Consider the following 19,857-nt stretch of genomic DNA (forward strand, 5'->3'; position numbering starts at 1 on the left):
GAAAAGAAAGTGAGAAAAGAAAGTGAGAAAAGAAAGTGAGAAAAGAAAGAGAGAAAAGAAAGTGAGAAAAGAAAGTGAGAAAAAAAGTGAGAAAAGAAATTGAGAAAAGAAAGTGAGAAAAGAAAGTGAGAAAAAAAGGGAGTAAAAAATGAGAAAAGAAAATGAGAAAAGAAAGTGAGAAGAAAGTGAGAAAAGAAAGTGAGACAAGAAAGTGAGAAAAGAAAAAGAGAAAAGAAGTTGAGAAAAGAAAGTGAGAGAAGAAAGTGAGAAAATAAAGAGAGAAAAGAAAGTGAGAAAAGAAAGTGAGAAAAAAGGGAGGGAAAAATGAGAAAAGAAAATGAGAAAAGAAAGTGAGAAAAGAAAGTGAGAAAAGAAAGTGAGAAAAGAAAGTGAAAAAAGAAAGTGAGAAATGAAAGTGAGAAAAGAAAGTGATAAAAGTGATTGAGAAAAGAAAGTGAGAAAAGAAAGTGAGAAAAGGGAGAAAAAAGGGAGAAAAGAAAGATTGAAAAGAAAGTGAGAAAAGAAACCGAGAAAAGAAAGTTAGAAAAAAACGAGAGAAGAAAGTGAGAAAAGAAAGTGAGAAAAGAAAATGAGAAAAAAAGTGAGAAAAGAAAGTGAGAAAAAAAGTGAGAAAAGAAAGTGAGAAAAAAAAGAGAAAAAAAAGTGAGAAAAAAAGTGAGAAAAGAAAGAGAGAAAACAAAAAGAGAAAAGAAAGTGAGAAAAGAAAGTCAGAAAAGAAAGTGAGAAAAGAAAGTGAGTAAAGAAAGTGAGAAAAGGGAGAAAAAAGGGAGAAAAGAAAGATTGAAAAGAAAGTGAGAAAAGAAACTGAGAAAAGAAGGTTAGAAAAAAACGAGAGAAGAAAGTGAGAAAAGAAAGTGAGAAAAGAAAATGAGAAAAAAAAGAGAAACAAAAGTGAGAAAAGAAAGTGAGAAAAAAGTGAAAGAAAGTGAGAAAAGAAAGTGAGAAAAAAAGTGAGAAAAGAAAGTGAGAAAAAAAAGAGAAAAAAAAGTGAGAAAAAAAGTCAGAAAACAAAGTGAGAAAAAAAGTGAAAGAAAGTGAGAAAAGAAAGTGAGGAAAGTGAGAAAAAAAGTGAGAAAAGAAAGTGAGGAAAGTAAGAAAAGAAAGTGAGAAAAGAAAGTGAGAAAAGAAAGTGAGAAAAGAAAGTGAGAAAAGAAAGTGAGAAAAGAAAGTGATAAAAGTGAGTGAGAAAAGAAAGTGAGAAAAGAAAGAGAGAAAAGGGAGAAAAAAGGGAGAAAAGAAAGATTGAAAAGAAAGTGAGAAAAGAAACCGAGAAAAGAAAGTTAGAAAAAAACGAGAGAAGAAAGTGAGAAAAGAAAGTGAGAAAAGAAAATGAGAAAAAAAAGTGAGAAAAGAAAGTGAGAAAAAAAGTGAGAAAAGAAAGTGAGAAAAAAAAGAGAAAAAAAAGTGAGAAAAAAAGTGAGAAAAGAAAGAGAGAAAACAAAAAGAGAAAAGAAAGTGAGAAAAGAAAGTCAGAAAAGAAAGTGAGAAAAGAAAGTGAGTAAAGAAAGTGAGAAAAGGGAGAAAAAAGGGAGAAAAGAAAGATTGAAAAGAAAGTGAGAAAAGAAACTGAGAAAAGAAGGTTAGAAAAAAACGAGAGAAGAAAGTGAGAAAAGAAAGTGAGAAAAGAAAATGAGAAAAAAAAAGAGAAACAAAAGTGAGAAAAAAAGTGAGAAAAGAAAGTGAGAAAAAAGTGAAAGAAAGTGAGAAAAAAAGTGAGAAAAGAAAGTGAGAAAAAAAAGAGAAAAAAAAGTGAGAAAAAAAGTCAGAAAACAAAGTGAGAAAAAAAGTGAAAGAAAGTGAGAAAAGAAAGTGAGGAAAGTGAGAAAAAAAGTGAGAAAAGAAAGTGAGGAAAGTAAGAAAAGAAAGTGAGAAAAGAAAGTGAGAAAAGAAAGTGAGAAAAGAAAGTGAGAAAAGAAAGTGAGAAAAGAAAGTGATAAAAGTGAGTGAGAAAAGAAAGTGAGAAAAGAAAGAGAGAAAAGGGAGAAAAAAGGGAGAAAAGAAAGATTGAAAAGAAAGTGAGAAAAGAAACTGAGAGAAGAAAGTTAGAAAAAAACGAGAGAAGAAAGCGAGAAAAGAAAGTGCAAAAAGAAAATGAGAAAAAACAGTGAGAAAAGAAAGTGAGAAAAAAAGTGACAAAAGAAAGTGAGAAAAAAAAGAGAAAAAAAGTGAAAAAAGTGAGAAAAGAAAGTGAGAAAAAAAGTGAAAAAAGTGAGAAAAGAAAGTGAGAAAAAAAGTGAAAGAAAGTGAGAAAAGAAAGTGAGAAAAGAAATAAAGACAAGAAAGTGAGAAAAGAAAGTGAGAAAACAAAGTGAGAAAAGAAAGTGTGAAAATAAAGTGAGATAAGAAAGTGAGAAAAGAAAGTGAGAAAAGAAAGTGAGAAAAGAAAGTGAGAAAAGAAAGAGAGAAAAGAAAGTGAGAAAAGAAAGTGAGAAAAAAAGTGAGAAAAGAAATTGAGAAAATAAAGTGAGAAAAGAAAGTGAGAAAAAAGGGAGTAAAAAATGAGAAAAGAAAATGAGAAAAGAAAGTGAGAAGAAAGTGAGAAAAGAAAGTGAGACAAGAAAGTGAGAAAAGAAAAAGAGAAAAGAAGTTGAGAAAAGAAAGTGAGAGAAGAAAGTGAGAAAATAAAGAGAGAAAAGAAAGTGAGAAAAGAAAGTGAGAAAAAAGGGAGGGAAAAATGAGAAAAGAAAATGAGAAAAGAAAGTGAGAAAAGAAAGTGAGAAAAGAAAGTGAGAAAAGAAAGTGAAAAAAGAAAGTGAGAAATGAAAGTGAGAAAAGAAAGTGATAAAAGTGATTGAGAAAAGAAAGTGAGAAAAGAAAGTGAGAAAAGGGAGAAAAAAGGGAGAAAAGAAAGATTGAAAAGAAAGTGAGAAAAGAAACCGAGAAAAGAAAGTTAGAAAAAAACGAGAGAAGAAAGTGAGAAAAGAAAGTGAGAAAAGAAAATGAGAAAAAAAAGTGAGAAAAGAAAGTGAGAAAAAAAGTGAGAAAAGAAAGTGAGAAAAAAAGAGAAAAAAAAGTGAGAAAAAAAGTGAGAAAAGAAAGAGAGAAAACAAAAAGAGAAAAGAAAGTGAGAAAAGAAAGTCAGAAAAGAAAGTGAGAAAAGAAAGTGAGTAAAGAAAGTGAGAAAAGGGAGAAAAAAGGGAGAAAAGAAAGATTGAAAAGAAAGTGAGAAAAGAAACTGAGAAAAGAAGGTTAGAAAAAAACGAGAGAAGAAAGTGAGAAAAGAAAGTGAGAAAAGAAAATGAGAAAAAAAAGAGAAAAAAAAGTGAGAAAAAAAGTGAGAAAAGAAAGTGAGAAAAAAGTGAAAGAAAGTGAGAAAAGAAACTGAGAAAAAAAGTGAGAAAAGAAAGTGAGAAAAAAAAGAGAAAAAAAAGTGAGAAAAAAAGTCAGAAAACAAAGTGAGAAAAAAAGTGAAAGAAAGTGAGAAAAGAAAGTGAGGAAAGTGAGAAAAAAAGTGAGAAAAGAAAGTGAGGAAAGTAAGAAAAGAAAGTGAGAAAAGAAAGTGAGAAAAGAAAGTGAGAAAAGAAAGTGAGAAAAGAAAGTGAGAAAAGAAAGTGATAAAAGTGAGTGAGAAAAGAAAGTGAGAAAAGAAAGAGAGAAAAGGGAGAAAAAAGGGAGAAAAGAAAGATTGAAAAGAAAGTGAGAAAAGAAACTGAGAAAAGAAAGTTAGAAAAAAACGAGAGAAGAAAGCGAGAAAAGAAAGTGAGAAAAGAAAATGAGAAAAAACAGTGAGAAAAGAAAGTGAGAAAAAAAGTGACAAAAGAAAGTGAGAAAAAAAAGAGAAAAGAAGTGAAAAAAGTGAGAAAAGAAAGTGAGAAAAAAAGTGAAAGAAAGTGAGAAAAGAAAGTGAGAAAAGAAATAAAGACAAGAAAGTGAGAAAAGAAAGTGAGAAAACAAAGTGAGAAAAGAAAGTGTGAAAATAAAGTGAGATAAGAAAGTGAGAAAAGAAAGTGAGAAAAGAAAGTGAGAAAAGAAAGTGAGAAAAGAAAGAGAGAAAAGAACGTGAGAAAAGAAAGTGAGAAAAAAAGTGAGAAAAGAAATTGAGAAAAGAAAGTGAGAAAAGAAAGTGAGAAAAAAGGGAGTAAAAAATGAGAAAAGAAAATGAGAAAAGAAAGTGAGAAAAGAAAGTGAGACAAGAAAGTGAGAAAAGAAAAAGAGAAAAGAAGTTGAGAAAAGAAAGTGAGAGAAGAAAGTGAGAAAATAAAGAGAGAAAAGAAAGTGAGAAAAGAAAGTGAGAAAAAAGGAGGGAAAAATGAGAAAAGAAAATGAGAAAAGAAAGTGAGAAAAGAAAGTGAGAAAAGAAAGTGAGAAAAGAAAGTGAAAAAAGAAAGTGAGAAATGAAAGTGAGAAAAGAAAGTGATAAAAGTGAGTGAGAAAAGAAAGTGAGAAAAGAAAGTGAGAAAAGGGAGAAAAAAGGGAGAAAAGAAAGATTGAAAAGAAAGTGAGAAAAGAAACCGAGAAAAGAAAGTTAGAAAAAAACGAGAGAAGAAAGTGAGAAGAGAAAGTGAGAAAAGAAAATGAGAAAAAAAAGTGAGAAAAGAAAGTGAGAAAAAAAGTGAGAAAAGACAGTGAGAAAAAAAAAGAGAAAAAAAAGTGAGAAAAAAAGTGAGAAAAGAAAGAGAGAAAACAAAAAGAGAAAACAAAGTGAGAAAAGAAAGTCAGAAAAGAAAGTGAGAAAAGAAAATGAGAAAAGAAAGTGAGAAAAGAAAGTGAGAAAAGAAAGTGAGAAAAGGAAGTGAGAAAAGAAAGTGAGATAAGAAAAAGAAAGTGAGAAAAGAAAGTGGGGAAAGTGAGCAAAAGAAGGTCTCTCTGATAGTTGCTCTCATTTTATCTATTTCGGGGCACTTTCTGAAGGCCCTGCTCAACTTTTTGAGTTTCTTTCTGTCAGACTCTTGGCTTTTCGTTTTATAGACAGAATAATTTAATGCCGTCTGCAACCGCTCAACAGCAACCATAATTTGTTGCTCAAATTTTTCGATCTCAGCTTTAAAGCTTTGCTGCAGTCCTTTTATTGGTAAAGCAGTCATTTCTGAAAGTTATCTTTAACGAAAAAAAGCGAAGAACGTTTTAGCCAAGAGAAGCGAAGAAAAGTTATAGCGAAGAAAAGTCAGGAGGATAACTGAATTGCAGGATAAGAGTCTGAGAAAATGAAAAAAATCTGAGCAAAACCTCACAAACCTTTCGACCAGTTCAGACCTGCCCGCCCTAATTAATTTTGATCACCAATGGATGCTTACCAAATCGTTGGCCATCTGGGATATGCAAAAAGGAATGATAATATGTAAAAAGAACAATCAGTATTGCATTAAAGCAATTCAATGTAACGGTTAACCTCAGTTAAATGTCAACAGTTCAAGGTTTCACACGCGTGCACGCAAACACACATACACACACACACACACACACACACGCGCAAACAGGTTCACACACAAACGCACAAGGATAAAATTCAGTGGTTGTACTCCAAGCTATGGTCAACGTCAGTTAAATTTTATCAGTTGAAGGTCACAAACGCACACACACACACACACACACACACACACACACACACACACACACACACACACACACACACACACACACACACACACACACACAAACACAGTCACATAGACGTAAGCGGTTAAGTTAAAAGAACGTTCGAAAACAAATCGAACGTTTGAAAAGCAAGCAAACGTTCGAAAACGAATTGAACGTCCCAAAACCGAAAAGAGCAAAATGGTCATTTGAATGCCTACGTGCACACACACGCGCGCGCGCACACACATACGCATGCATGCTCACGGACACACGCACGCACACACATAAAACCAAGTCACAGAACACGCTGCATGTTTAAGGACCGTTAAAACATGTGAAGATTGGCGCTTAAACATGGTGGTATAGGATGCATGCATTACGCTAGGCTGCATGTTTAAGGGTCGCTAAAACATGTGAAGATAGGCGCTTAAACATGGTGGTATAGCATTCGAGTTAGAATTAATATATAGATTGCATGAACGAATGAACAAAAAGCAGATTTGAAGTGGTTGTGACATCATATGGTCGTAACAAAAATCGCGACGACGAAATAAAAAAACCAAGAGAAGGCCAATAATAGCCCCAGCTATCGCTGTGCGGCTAATAAAAACGCACGTGATAAAAAAATCGTTCGCTTGGTGCAAAAACTTTCACACCCTTTTTTGTCTTTTGAAAACTGGCATGAATAAAATCACCACTCCCTCTTCTCTCCGCTCTTCATTTGCGTTCAGCAACAGCTGAAAATTGAAGTTTGGCAATGACTTACATCCTGTTTCGGCACAACTAGATCAATTGAAAAATAGACCGTAAGACAGCGCAACCAAAACAATCTATATACTATGGATTGTAATAAAATGTAGCACCTAAACGATAGCATTTGCGAGGCTAACGGCTGCTATTAACGATTTTCTTGAAATAAAAACAATTTAGTTCGGCCAGAAGAGACAACAAAAAACGTCAATTGGGGTCAGAACAAAAAAAACTTTTTTAATCAAACCTGGTGACATGTGAATCTGAAGCTTCCATAAGTATCAGGTCTCAGCACTTCGGTATACATCAACTGACCATCGCCTGAGCATGAAACTATTTTGGCGTCATCTGAGAACGGCAGAAACTTGGCACTAAAGATATTCGATCTGTGTCCAGACTGAATTGTCGTGAGAATCCGACCTTCAAAAGGATCAGAGATTTTCAGCAAAAGGTCATCAGATCCCGATAAAAGAAGTCTACCTGAAAAACAGGAAGAAGTCTAGTCAACCGTATAGCTCTAAACAATGCACCTATACTGAATACACTGCCCTATACGACAGATCATTTTTCCATAGCTATCAACTTACCATTTTGATTCCACGCGATTGTGTTCACGCATCCGTCGTGTGCCTCGAAGCATCTTTCCAACTTCAGTCTGTATATAAAACTCCGTGAATCTTTGAAGCCGTAGTTAGGATACGATCTCTTCTCAAATCCCAGCTTTCTTTCTTGGCACCATTTTGGAAACAGAATTGGATCCGATGGTCTCTCTGGTTCATAGGGGAACCGTCTTCCGACACAACGCATCTTTACTTATTTCAGTTGTCAAATATGCCTAGCTTGACCAACCAATTCGTTAGACAACAACATGCTTGTTTCAGTTCTAGAAAAGGCCTTTTGCAGCACCTCAAACGTCTATCCTACATCAAACCATCTCACAATCTCATTGACAATCTGAAATTTAAAATTTTTCGTAAATCACAGTTTTAGAATACCTAAAACATGCTCACTATTTCGACTCGTAAAAACAAGTAACTAGTAAAAACTAGTAAAAACAATTGTTTTCAATAATTTATTAGCAATTTCAATTTGCAAATTCCCAAACTTCATTCATTTACGAAATTGAACATCACGCTTGAGCCGAAAAGATCCCAACCAAGTAAACCTCACATATAAGCTCAAATAGCCAAATGACAAACAGCAGGTTGAATGAGGCGGATCCAAAAATGAAAACCTATCATTTGAATTATAATTATTTGGATTCCAAAAATATCAAATGTGTCAACAAAATATGTGGCACCCTAATACAATTAAAATTCTTTGAATAATAAAAACCACAATGAGAGTAATAAAAACCTTTCAATCGCGCCGCGGCCTTCAAATAAAAAATAATATTTCGAAGCAGTTCTAAAGATACGATTACAAGACATACAGGACCTTCACGTAAAGTTGCCAAGCTTAATGAATGATTTAATCAGTGAGTCCCAGCGATGTGATGCGGCATTGATTGCCATTCAAATGGAAGTGCACTATAAGTGGTGAAAAGTGAGAAGCTTGGGTTCTCAGCTATAGAAGCGTGCACAGTCTGAGGCTCTGATTAGTTGTTTGAGTTTTACTTTGGCATGTATGAAATCAAAAAAAGTATAGGAAGTAATGGCAACTGCAGTGGCCATGACAGGTCGAGGTAGTTTGATGTTGTCTTATTGATTGTGAGTAGGTTCCTCTGTCAGACTGCGCGATTAGTAGGACGACAATCCATAGGGGGCTTTGACCCTATGTAGAACATATACCGACTAACGTCGGACGAAATGCTTTCAAATGACAGACGGTGGCAATTTTATTTAGAGGGGGTGTAGCTCAGAAATTTCTTCTGTGTGCAAAAAAAACTACCCCTGTGGTTCGAACCCCGAACTCCAACTTGGAATCCTGAAATCTCACCCACTCAGCTAAAAAAACTTACCTTTTATACAACAGTTAAAAACAACTGAGCCGCTTTTATTTTACTGCACAGCAGGCCTCCTAGCAAAGGCAAAAAACAACAGCTTGCTGCGAGACAGCTTGATTTTGTTCCGGAAAACACAATGGGTGTAAATGATCTAGAAGTTTCTCTCTGCAATGCTGAGGAAACTTGCGCCTCACAGGAATGTTAGACTTCCCAGCTGCACGAGTCGCTGCAGTAACATTAGCGTGACGCTTTCCCAAGACTCACACCTCCGGTTAGCGGAGAAAGACGTGCTTTCGCCGCCTGGTCAAGCTTAATTATTAGGATTGAAAGTTTTCTATATCCTGTAAGCATTCACGTTAACGTACCGTTTTCTGCGACATTGCTCTTCTTTCTTAGCTTGTTTCTTCGCCGCAAAACTTTATAATCTGTTAGCAAAACAGAATCTGTTTACTACTTTTGATAACTGCACTGTTAATGACATAAGTAATCTTTATCACAAATTGAAAGACTCTGACATACTTAACAACAGAGAGCTTGTAAAACACATTTTTTCTCTGTAAGGGTTATTTCTTTAATACTATTTACGTGCATGCTACAGCACTATCAGAATAAGCCTGGCTTCTTTCGAAGGAAGCAGAAACTTTGAGTACCATGATTCAATTTTCTTGCACAAATTTTCGTAATGGAACTGGAAATTGGGAAAAATTTACTTCTTAATGTATTTTCTTAAAGTATTTCCTTTATGAAGGGCAGAGTGTTGAGGACAATTTGTCCCGTTGTCTGTCCCCTCTGAGTCTCTTTATATATTGATGTTTGTTATAGTTTGTTTATATTGAGTACTTGGAGAAATTAATTCTTTCTTTCTTTCTTAAGGTCTGAGGCTCACGCGTTAAAGTGACGCTTCTTATTTCTATTGAGCTGCTAAAAATTGCGTTTAACCAAAAACAATTGACACACAAACTGTTTAGAATCCAGATGTATGAGGTCAAAGATTTGTTTCGAAGTTGTCTTTAGGACCTACTTTGAAGTTACACTCTCAGATTTGATTGTGATAAAGATATTGAATGCGGAAACTGGATGCGGTTTAACACTATCATGGTGAGAAAAATCGATATCAGGCAGCAAATAATTAACAGACCACAGCCAAAGCTTTTTCAAAAATCACTAAAAATGCTGAAAATTAATACTATTTAGACGAGACCTGGCCAGTTCCAAAAATATTTATAGCCATTTGAAGAATATACGTAACTGGGATCTTTATCCATACGAATGAAACAAAAACAAAGGTCATTAATATTGCACGATGAGATATTTTTTGATTAGTGAAACGTTAATTGTGAATCAAACGCAAGTCTACACGATATATACAACAGCCAGACAAAATAGCACAAAAACAATTGAAAGTCAATCATCAGACATCAGCTCCCTCCTGGACAGTTTCCTGACTCGTTTACCTCAGAATTCAGTTGCGGTGGAAACATTGACCTAAACAACTTTACTGTAACATCTCATATCAAAACGAGGATTCCTTTATAAACCATTGCCATCAAGGCTACCGATTCAAAATTTTATTCTTTCCTAGCGAATGTGAATTTGAACCTCGTACTACAAATTAATGAAAAGATATTATCGGCTAGAAGAGGATCTAAAAATGAGAACATATTCGCGTCATTCAATAGCTTAGAAAAGTCCTCAAGCATATAAATTTCCTCCAGAGCTATATTCTCGACAAGAGCTAGTTTCCGATTTTTCCTTAAAAATTGTTGAAACATTGATTAACTAACTGATGCATATAGAAAAAGATATATCCGGGCTTCCTTCTGCTCCTTAGGACATTCTCCTCCTGTCTGTTTGTGACAGTCTCGTCGTCAAAGCACGACCACGAGCCAGTCTTGGAGTTGTACACGTCACTCACATAGTGACCACCAGCTGCAGATTGTCCCAAATGGCAGATCACACTCAGAAGACGGTACGTGTGTCTAGGGTCCAACTGAAACCAAAAAAAATTGATCAACATTCTTTTCTCCTAGAGTTCTATCATCTTCCTTAGAGTTCGTCAGAAAGACTAAAGACTGCACGCGAAAATTTCGCTCAGTACAAAAACAATTAGGTAAGAGCAAGTAAAGTTTATAAACATAACCGACTAACGTCGGGCGAATTGCTCTCAAACGACCGGCGAGCGGTTGGCTTGGTCAGTAGCTAGCCACGGGGGGGGGGTGCACCGGAGGCTGATGGGGGCAGCACTGGGTGGGGGGGGGGGCAAAAGCGCGGTGGGGGGGGGGGGGTGGAGCCCATAATGGGGGTGGGGGGTCAACAAAGGGGGGGGGGGGGGGGTGTCAACCTCTAAGAACCGCCCCTCACACCATAAGTATAAGTATAAGTCTCCAAGACAGTTTGAGCTGAAACAGACCTGAAAGGCTCTAAGAGCACATAATGCCCGCTGGGCGCTACCTGTTTATCCCGTTTTTGAGGACGAAAAGTCAAAAGCGTCAGACGAAAAATTGGTCAAGCGAAAAATCGCATAAAAAAGACCGACAGGACTAATAACATAGCCGGCAGATTGCCGGAATAGCTGCGAAAGAATAGACCTGCGTGCCAAATAATAGAGATAGAAACAGATACAGATCTAAATTGAAAATGGACGCCGCTCAAAAAACTAGGCTAAAAACATTCAGCAATAAATTAATACAGCTTGTTAAAATTCATTCCACAGAAGCCTCTTATTAGGGACCTTTACTGCACATAGGAGTTCCTTTGACCTTAAACAAATTCAAATTAAACTTAAGTGCAAAAGTCATTTTATTGAGTGAGGTAAGTCATGTATGATCAAAATCTAATCACGCAAATAACCTAAAATCTTTCGCAAAAGCGAGTGAGAAATGACGTCACGCGCGCAAATGCCATTAGTGAGAAGAAGAAGTCATTCAGAAACTTTGACTTTTTCAGCTTTGCGGTGTGAACAAATGTAAAACGAAAAAAGAGCGTCAGACGACGAAACAAAAAAACATAGCCGGAAGAATTCCGGAAGCGACTCGAATCACCAAAACTTCACAAAAAGCTGAAGCCATTACCTTTTGTATTAATTCATTAACTCATTACCTCCCCGGGTCTGATTAAAAATCGGCGAAATTTAAACCACTGTCACTAAGAGAAAGAAAATGCAGCAAAATTTTATTATCGAAAACGTTTGGTAACGTTACAAAAGTGAAAATTTTAGGATGGTCAAAAAACTGATAGCCTGACAAAGCTAAGAGGGCCATCAATTGCCCTCAGATAATTATTGATTCTAATCTCAAAAAGATCGCGAAAGCAAACGGCAGATAAAAACTTTTCAAAAAAGACAGGAAAGACAAAATTATTCAAAAAAGAGTGCTCAAACTTAAGAATCAAAGAACCACTACAATTAGATTTCTAATCACGGCAATTAAGACAAAAATAATACAAGATTCTTCCTTGTTGTATATATGCTAGACAACATGATTTCATACTAATTCAAAAATTAAATTAATCATAGAAAAACAAAAGCAACAGAATATTCAAAGGCAAAAAATCGTCTAAAAACAATACCAAGCCCGGAAGAAAATTGCAATGAATAGTAATAAGTAGAAATGTTGGAAAAGACTTTCTAGCAAACTCCCAGTACTGCTTTATTTTGAATTAAATCAATTGCAAACCGAAGAAACCAAGATCTAAGAAAAAGCTGAATTAATTCAATTTTTTAACAACTGAAAAAATCAATATAACGAAAATAAAAGTAGGTGCCAGGACAAAACTAGAATGATTCAAACGAAAATGTGAAGAATATGGACACAATGTTAGGAACACCGTAACAAAAAGACCAATTCTTGATTTTTGAAAGTTAAAAATCAAATTTAAAAAAATCAAGAAAAACGAGTACATTTCATTGATCAGCATTCGAGACATAGAAAAGACAACGAGTCATTCGAGGCAAAAATCCAACTTGCTCAAGAGAAAAAAACAAGAAAAAGCAGAATTCAGACATGTGAAACAATGAAACATTTTGCAAAAAAGTGGTCAAAAAATATTAAAGATTGCATTTATGAAAAAAATTTATCTGTTTTTTCAAGAACTTAACACCAAAAAATGATTGCATTTTTATTGAAACGAAATTAAAGTCCCTCATGTTCCCCAAAATACTATTTCTAGTAATTAAAAGCAAAATACAAACAAAAAACTGAAAAAAAATTGGCAAAAAACTACGAAAATCGGATTAGCAAATGTACAATTTTATGAAACAAAATTACATCGAGGTAGAAAGAGGCATTGAGTATAAGAATTATCAAAGGGAAGTTGCCATATTAACTGATTTTTGACAAAAAACAGCTAAAAGATCCAAAAATGAAGAAATTAATAGAAAAAAAAGCCAAAAATTAACTAAAAAAATCAAGAAATATGTGCCAATTTCGCATTTGAAACGCAATTTCAGGCTATGCAAAATACTGTGCTATCAATTTCCGGGGTTTACATTTCAACATAGCATCGATTAAAAAATATTTATACAAAAAACCAAATTACAAGCAAAAAGACTAGGCCACTTTGACGAAAAAACGGTTATCTATATGTGCCATTCAGTCAAAAACTACTTTTCAATGTCAAAAAATCATTCACTAAACTAAGCGCATGATCAAAAAACTTCTCTCGCTCAGAAAAAATTAGTTCACACTGCAATTTTACTCGCTTTCGCTTTTAGGTCAAAACATCGTCTGAACGAATAGTACTTCCGGTAAAAAAAAACAGCCGGAAGAATTCCGGAAGCGACTCGAATCGTCAAAACTTCACTAACAAAACCGTTATTGCAACGGAAGTCAATACCTTTTGTATTAAACCTTTAACTCACTACATCGCCAGGTCTGCTCTAAAAATTGGTGAAACTTGAACCACTGTCACCAAGAGAAACAAAATGCAGCAAAATTTTAAATTATTGAAAACGTTTGGCAACGTCAAAAAATCCGAAATAATCAAGGCGGTCAAAAATTTGATAGTCTGAAAAAGCTGACAAGGTTATCAACTGCCCTCAAACAGTTCATGATTCTAATCTGAAAAAGATCGCGAAAGCAAACGGGAGATAATAATCTTAGAAACTAAGTTCTAAGTTTGAACCAAGTTTAAAATCTTTTCAGAAAAGAAACCTCAAAATTAAGAATCAGAAAACACCAACAATTACAATTCTAATCACTTCAATTAAGACAAAAAAAACACACGCCTGATCCTTGTTGTACATGTGCTAGACAACATGATTTCATACTAAATCAAAAATAAAATTGATCATAGAAAAGACATAAGTAGAAGAATATTCAAAGGCAAAAAAAACCGGTTAAAATATTACCAAGGCCGGAAGAAAGCTGCAGTAAATAGTCATAAGTAGAAATTTTGCAAAGGGCTTGCTGTCAAACGCTCAGTACTGCCTTATGTTGAATGAAATCAAATGCAAACCAAAGAAATGACGAAAATCTAAGAAAAAGTCGAAATCATTCATTTTTTACTACTGAAAAAATCAATAAACCGAAAATAAATGTAGCTGCCAGGACAAAGCTACAAAGATAATATCTAGAATGTGAAGAATATTGGCACAATGTAAGGAACACTGTAACAAAAAGACATTCTTAATTTTTGAAAGTTAAAAATCAATTTCAAAAATTCAAGAAAAACGAATACATTTCATTGTTCAGCATTCAAGACATAGAAAAGATAACTAGTCATCCGATACAAAGATCTATCCTCCTGAAGAGAACAAAAAATAGGAAAAAGCAGAATTCATAAAAACGAAACATTGAAACATTTTGCAAAAAAATGGTCAAAGAACTTTTAAGTTAAGACTGCATTTATGAAAAAGTTTTAACTGTTTTTCCACAACTTAACGCCAAGAAATGATTGAATTTTCATTGAAACGAAATTAAAGTCCCAAATGTTGCTCAAAAAAAACTATTTCTAGCAATTACAACCAAAATACAAACAAAAAAACTTACGAAAATCGGAAAAAAAACCACCATAATCGGATTAGCATGTGTACAATTTTATGAAACAAATTTACATTGAGGTAGAAAGAGGCGTTGAGTATATAAATTATCAGAGAGAAGTTGCCATAAGAACTGATTTTTGACAAAAAGACGGTTAAAAGACCCAAAAATGAAAAAAAATATTAGAAAAAAAGCCAAAAATTAACTAAAAAATCAAGATATATGCTCCAATTTTCAATTTGAAACGCATTTTCAGGCTCTGCAAAACACTGTGGCATCAATTTCCGAGGTTGAAATTTCAATATAGTATCGAATAAAACTTATTTCTACAAGAAATCAAATTAAAAGCAAAAAAATTGGGCCACTTAGACGAAAAAACGGCTAAAAACGGTTATTTATATGTGCAATTCAATCAAAAACTACTTTTCAAAGTCAAAAATTCGTTCACTAAACGCAGCGCATGATCAAAAAACTTCTCTCGCTTAGCGAAAATCTGTTCACCAAGAAAGCTTTTCTCACTTTCGCTTTTAGGTCAAAATGCCGCGTGAACAAATCTACTTCCTGTAAAAAAAAAAACGAGAGAAAACCAATACTCCTCTTCGAGTCGTAAAAACCTTAAGAAAACCAATACTCCTCTTCGAGTCGTAAAAAAACAAGAGCACCGCAATGTAGCTACGCTCAGCTTACAGCTTCGCAGCTATAATAATTGCTACAAACTTCGTTTGAGAGCAATTAATAACCATTAAATTGGAAGTTGATAGCAGGGCATAGTTAGCACCAAATTAGGCCAGTAACTTGAATTTGTTCTCTAATTAAGTTAACAGATTGGTCTCTACAACACTGTTCAAATTTACAAACATACCCGGCAGATTGCCGGAAAATAGCCGCCGTTGATTCCAATAAGCATGATTGGGATTGAAATAACAGAAGATATTGAAAAAAAAAAAAGATTTTTGTACAAAAACATTTTTTAAGTCCGATTTATTTTGATGGAATTTCGTAGTTGAACATACTTCTGTTTCGTAGAGAGAGGCTACAGGGGCTACTATCAATAACAATAAGCATTAGAGAGAGGTAATTAATACTTACAGGAACGACGTTCAAATAGCGGGCATCTAAAATTGGGCTTTATGGGTTTATCCCGTTTCTATTTCTGACTTCAATTTTTTATACTGACTCTGTTCATTTTGAATTGCTTTGCTGAGCAACTGATGTTCAAAATCACTTTTAGCAGAATGAGAGAAGAGAGAAACTAGCCTAGAGAAGTCAAAAAGATTTCACGCAAAATGTTGAAAAGGCGGCAAAATGAGGTAAAGCGAAACATTTTTTTATTCGACGAAGTAAAAAAAAAAATAGGAGCGCTATAATAGCCGGCTGAGAAGATGAGGGCGGCTATTAATTATCAGAAACCTGTACTTCTCATCGTCTATGATATAGGTTATAACCTCTTCTATCGTCGGATCCTGTGAATCTAAAGTAAACGATGTATCCTCTGACTTGTTCTCTTTCTCCTCGTCCATCACTTCGTTACTTTCTGTTTGCACGTTATTATTTTCGACATCTCCACTGTTTTCATCCCTCACCGGCGATTCTGAAGCAAACACATCAACTGTTAAATATCTCGATGGAAGAACGTTTCTATGAAGAATAATTGCGCAAAACACCAACAGAAATAAAAACATCTGGAAAATGTCGCAAGCGACTAAAAAATCTGCACAAATTTAACTCTAACGAAAGCGACCAAAGCAGTTAGGTCAAAAGCTCAAGTAGAACGTCAGCAACGAAAAATCAAAATCATAGCAGGGAGCTGCTTGGTCTATTTGGGTGTATACAGAGTAGCGTCGAACGGTTAAGTAGGTGAGACGCGTTGGGTTCAACCTTTCTCAAAATGACATTTAAACCTTGAATAATACCAGCCAATGATAGCTACAACACCTCGAACGATATCAGCTTTTAATTAAGGCAAACCTCCAACTTTCGGAAACAAAGTCACAGTTTGAAAAAGAAAACTCACAGTTAGAGTCGTGCTTCAGCTTATGGCGTATGGCTCCAGGAGAGCAGCTCAGCCACTCGCTGGCTACGTAGATCTGCAGTCTCAAAAAGATAGTGAAAACCCTACCAAAAAATACCTTTTCATCAAAAACTGATACGTTATATTTTGATAAAGAATCTGTATTTCTTATTGCTGCTTCCGTTAGTTGCTCTTGAAAAACCTGAAATTAGAGTGACACACACACTCACTTGACCATATTTCCTTGAATTAATGTCAAGAAAAGTCAATTTGAGGAAATCATTTTTAAGAGTGAGATAAGTAACGCGTGACCAGAAATCTTTATCGTGCGAATGAACAAAAAACTCACTCTACTAAGAGTGAAAAATGACGCCAAGCACGCAATTCAAATAAAACCGCATGAACCAGTGAACAAAAAGCAAATTTGAGGTGATTGTGACGTCATATGCTAGTAGCAAAAATCTAGAAGGAAAAAAAAGAAATAGCCTCAAAAGAAGGCCAATAATAGCTCCAGCTACTGCTTTGCGGCTATCAAAAAGACCACAGTACTAGCACAAACTTCGTTTGAGATCAATAAAACATAGCCAACTACTGTTGGCCAAATTGCCGAATCGCTCTTAATCGACTGGCGAGAGGTTGGTTTTTAAGTAGCTCGCTGCGGCTTATTAACTAGCTGAGGTTGGGGTGGGGGAACGAGCTGTAAAATCCGGCCTTCAAACCACGAACTTATATCTCAGCAGTTGCGGTGATTCTTATACTTAGCGGCACGATCGAAGAAAACTTCTCCGCAGTTTAACAACTTTCGGACTTTACCCATTTATCACGTTTTTGAGGAAGAAAATCTTAAATGGCCAGAAGAAAAAGCTGTTAGACGAAAAGTAGACAGTACGACAAATTACATAAAGGACCGGCAGCAGATATATTAGTCTAAAAAACCTCGTTTGAGAACAATTAATAATGTCAAGTACCAAACCCATCTACTCTCTAAAATTTTAAAGACAAATTGCTTTAAAAAAATGCCAAGTAGAAAATAACAAACAGATACAAGGCTTTGAATTGGTTTTTGAGTCCGATAGTAATTGAAAACGATTTGAAACAGTCTCTTAATGAGGAATAAATAGAAAATCAAAACCAATACAGATCAGATTTAGAAACGAAGAATAACCAGAACAAAGTTTAATCATCCGGCATCTTAAAGTGGTCTGCATGTCTTTATCGCGAGTCTATTTTTGATTCATTTTTTCAATAATATTTCTGTCACTTTTAGATTGCTTTGAACTGCTCCTATAAAACACTTTAACAATCGGAGCGTAACTAGCCTACAGAACAAAAAGAATTCACGCGAAAAATTGAATGCGGTAAAATGAGTTTAGGCGAAACACATCTATAATGACGAAGAAAAAAACAGCAGACACAAGTCCTGAGGTAGACTTCAAAGAATTTTCATTGAATACACGAACATTAAAAACAGAAGTCCAGTTACAGCACCTAAAAACAAGCATAATCGAGATAGCAAATTTTTGTTCAAACATGGATTTTTCCTTCTATTTCGTAATACGAGTGAAACAATTTCACGCAATATAACCACCTTTCTGTTCCAGCGTGACCAAAATCATCACTCCAATTTGACAAAATCACGAAAATGTGTGAAAAATCTCAAAGCATAGTCGGGAGAGCTCCAGAACCACCTCTAATTTATCTCTTCCTGAAGAACCCGCCGTTCGAAATATTAAAATTTTCTGCCAAAGCGCATCAATGTGGACAAAATAACAATCTTAAGGCAAATAACAAAAGATAAACGTAACCGGCTAACGTCCGGCGAATTTCTCTCAAACGACCGGCGACCGGTGGTCTTCGTTAGGTAGTAGCCAGCTGGGGCTCAGGGATGCAACAGGTGGATGTGAGCCGAGTGAGGGGGTGGGGAGGTCAAGCGATTTTTTCGGACGGGGGGGTGGTCAAGTGATGCCGGGTGGGGTCGTGGAAGAGCTGGAAGAGAGGGCGGTCCAAATCGCGGGTTGAAGAAGGGTGGACAGGGGGGTTGTATATGTGTGTGACAGCGGGGGTCAAATTTTTAAGAGCAAGAAACTCCCTTCACACCTTGAAATGGTCTCCGCAAAACAGTTTCCGTGAACCGCACACCTAGAGAGGAGTAAGGCGGGAGGCTCTAAGAGAGCTGCTCGGTCAATTAATGCCCTACGAGTGCTAACTGATTATCCCGTTTTTGAGTATGAATAGTAAAATGGGAATAGCCAAAAATTGCATTAAAAAAGACCACAGGACTAATACTATTGCTACAAACTTTGTTTGAGAGCAACTAAAAATAAATTGGCCAATAGATTGGCCAAACAATAGCATAAAAATAGGGCAGTTTCCATTATTTTGATATAGTAGAAGTACTTATACAAACTAAAAATCTTACTTCATTCAATAAGACAATGAAATTTATCACTAAAAATAAAAAAAAGCATTAAGCCAAAAAACCTCTAATATAGTAAGAGAAAATCGTAACAAATAGAGGACAATTGTAAAATTTTTTTCAATTTTTGTTAAATTTATTGAAAAAGAATTCTTCGCACCACAAGAATCTCACTCCATTCGTAATAAAATCATATTTAGGAGCTTTATGCTTCAGTTCAATTAAAAACAAAGACACGAAGTTCGCAAACAAGTTGAAAACCTTCAAATTAGACTAAAACTCCCGTTTAAAACCTAAATCTACAAAACGCTATCGAAAAAACCGGAAAACTAGAATTGTAGTCTACGATAATAAAACTAGGATAACTTGAAAAAGCCGCACTCGAACAAAGATTTAATCGATTAGCGCACTTTTTCACAAACCTTCTTTGCTCGCATTGTTTCAAAAGTTAAGAGACAAAAAAACTGTTTTCTGTTTCTCCGTTCTGCGAATTTATTCACGGCAAAAAATTTTCTAATTTTATTCACTCCTTGAACTTTGCTCGCTCACTTATTAAAAAACAGAAAACAATAACGTCTCTGCGAGCCGTAAAACAAAAGCGCCATAATACAGTTTGAAATCTTTGAATTGGTAAAAAAACATTAGGAGAGCGATAAACAGCTAGCAGATAAAGCCGCTAAAAAGCTTCTATACAAAGAAGCTGATTTGCAAAATAATGCTCACTTAACGAATTTTTTTCACGCCTACGTTTCTAATTGTCCATTGAGCAAAACAAAAAAACTCGCTGTTTTTTGTGCTTCCCTAACATCTTACCGATAAAGTTCTTAAAGCATCTTTTATTCTCCTGACTTCCGGTTCAAATGAACGCTCACCTATTTGAAGAACAGAAAGCGGAGGAGGGAGAGTTGGATGGCTGCACGAGGACCAAGTCTTTAGGTGGATAGGGTGAGTGGTGGTGGGGTAGGGAAGAGTTAACTGATGAGGGTTAACTTAACGCCCCCTGAGCTTTAACTGTTATCATATTTTTCAGGACAAAAACTTAAAAGTATTAGAGGAAAAATCTGTCAATTGAAAAATTGCATAAAAAGACACCATGTCTAATATAATTGATAAAAAGATTGTTTGAGAACAATGCAACACAATGCAACAAGTTCTAAAAGGAAGGCTTACATCAGTTCTCGATTCGAAAAAAAAACAAAAACAATTTCTTTCTAAAATT

General features: G+C 35.1%; 2 protein-coding genes across 3 annotated transcripts in view; both read right to left on the reverse strand.

Moving 5' to 3' along the window:
• Nucleotides 1-7,238, reverse strand: part of LOC142342820 (DDB1- and CUL4-associated factor 6-like) — a 79,435-nt gene extending 72,197 nt beyond the window's left edge. For both annotated transcript variants that reach the window (XM_075394416.1, XM_075394415.1), the window contains exons 1-2: nt 6,876-7,238; nt 6,536-6,768 (exon numbers count right to left, since the gene is read on the reverse strand). In XM_075394416.1, the coding sequence (XP_075250531.1) occupies nt 6,536-6,768; nt 6,876-7,095 (453 nt within the window). In that variant the 5' untranslated portion in view covers nt 7,096-7,238. The remainder of the gene's footprint in view (nt 1-6,535; nt 6,769-6,875) is intronic.
• A 2,212-nt stretch (nt 7,239-9,450) lies between these two features.
• LOC142342821 (uncharacterized) overlaps nt 9,451-19,857 on the reverse strand; it is a 75,317-nt gene continuing 64,910 nt past the window's right edge. Inside the window, exons 18-20 of the mRNA XM_075394418.1 lie at nt 15,657-15,802; nt 10,018-10,223; nt 9,451-9,718 (exon numbers count right to left, since the gene is read on the reverse strand). Of these exons, the coding sequence (XP_075250533.1) occupies nt 9,652-9,718; nt 10,018-10,223; nt 15,657-15,802 (419 nt within the window). The 3' untranslated portion in view covers nt 9,451-9,651. The remainder of the gene's footprint in view (nt 9,719-10,017; nt 10,224-15,656; nt 15,803-19,857) is intronic.

Source organism: Convolutriloba macropyga, chromosome 7, assembly GCF_964194025.1.
Source record: "Convolutriloba macropyga chromosome 7, txConMacr16.3, whole genome shotgun sequence".
NCBI lineage: Eukaryota > Metazoa > Xenacoelomorpha > Acoela > Convolutidae > Convolutriloba > Convolutriloba macropyga.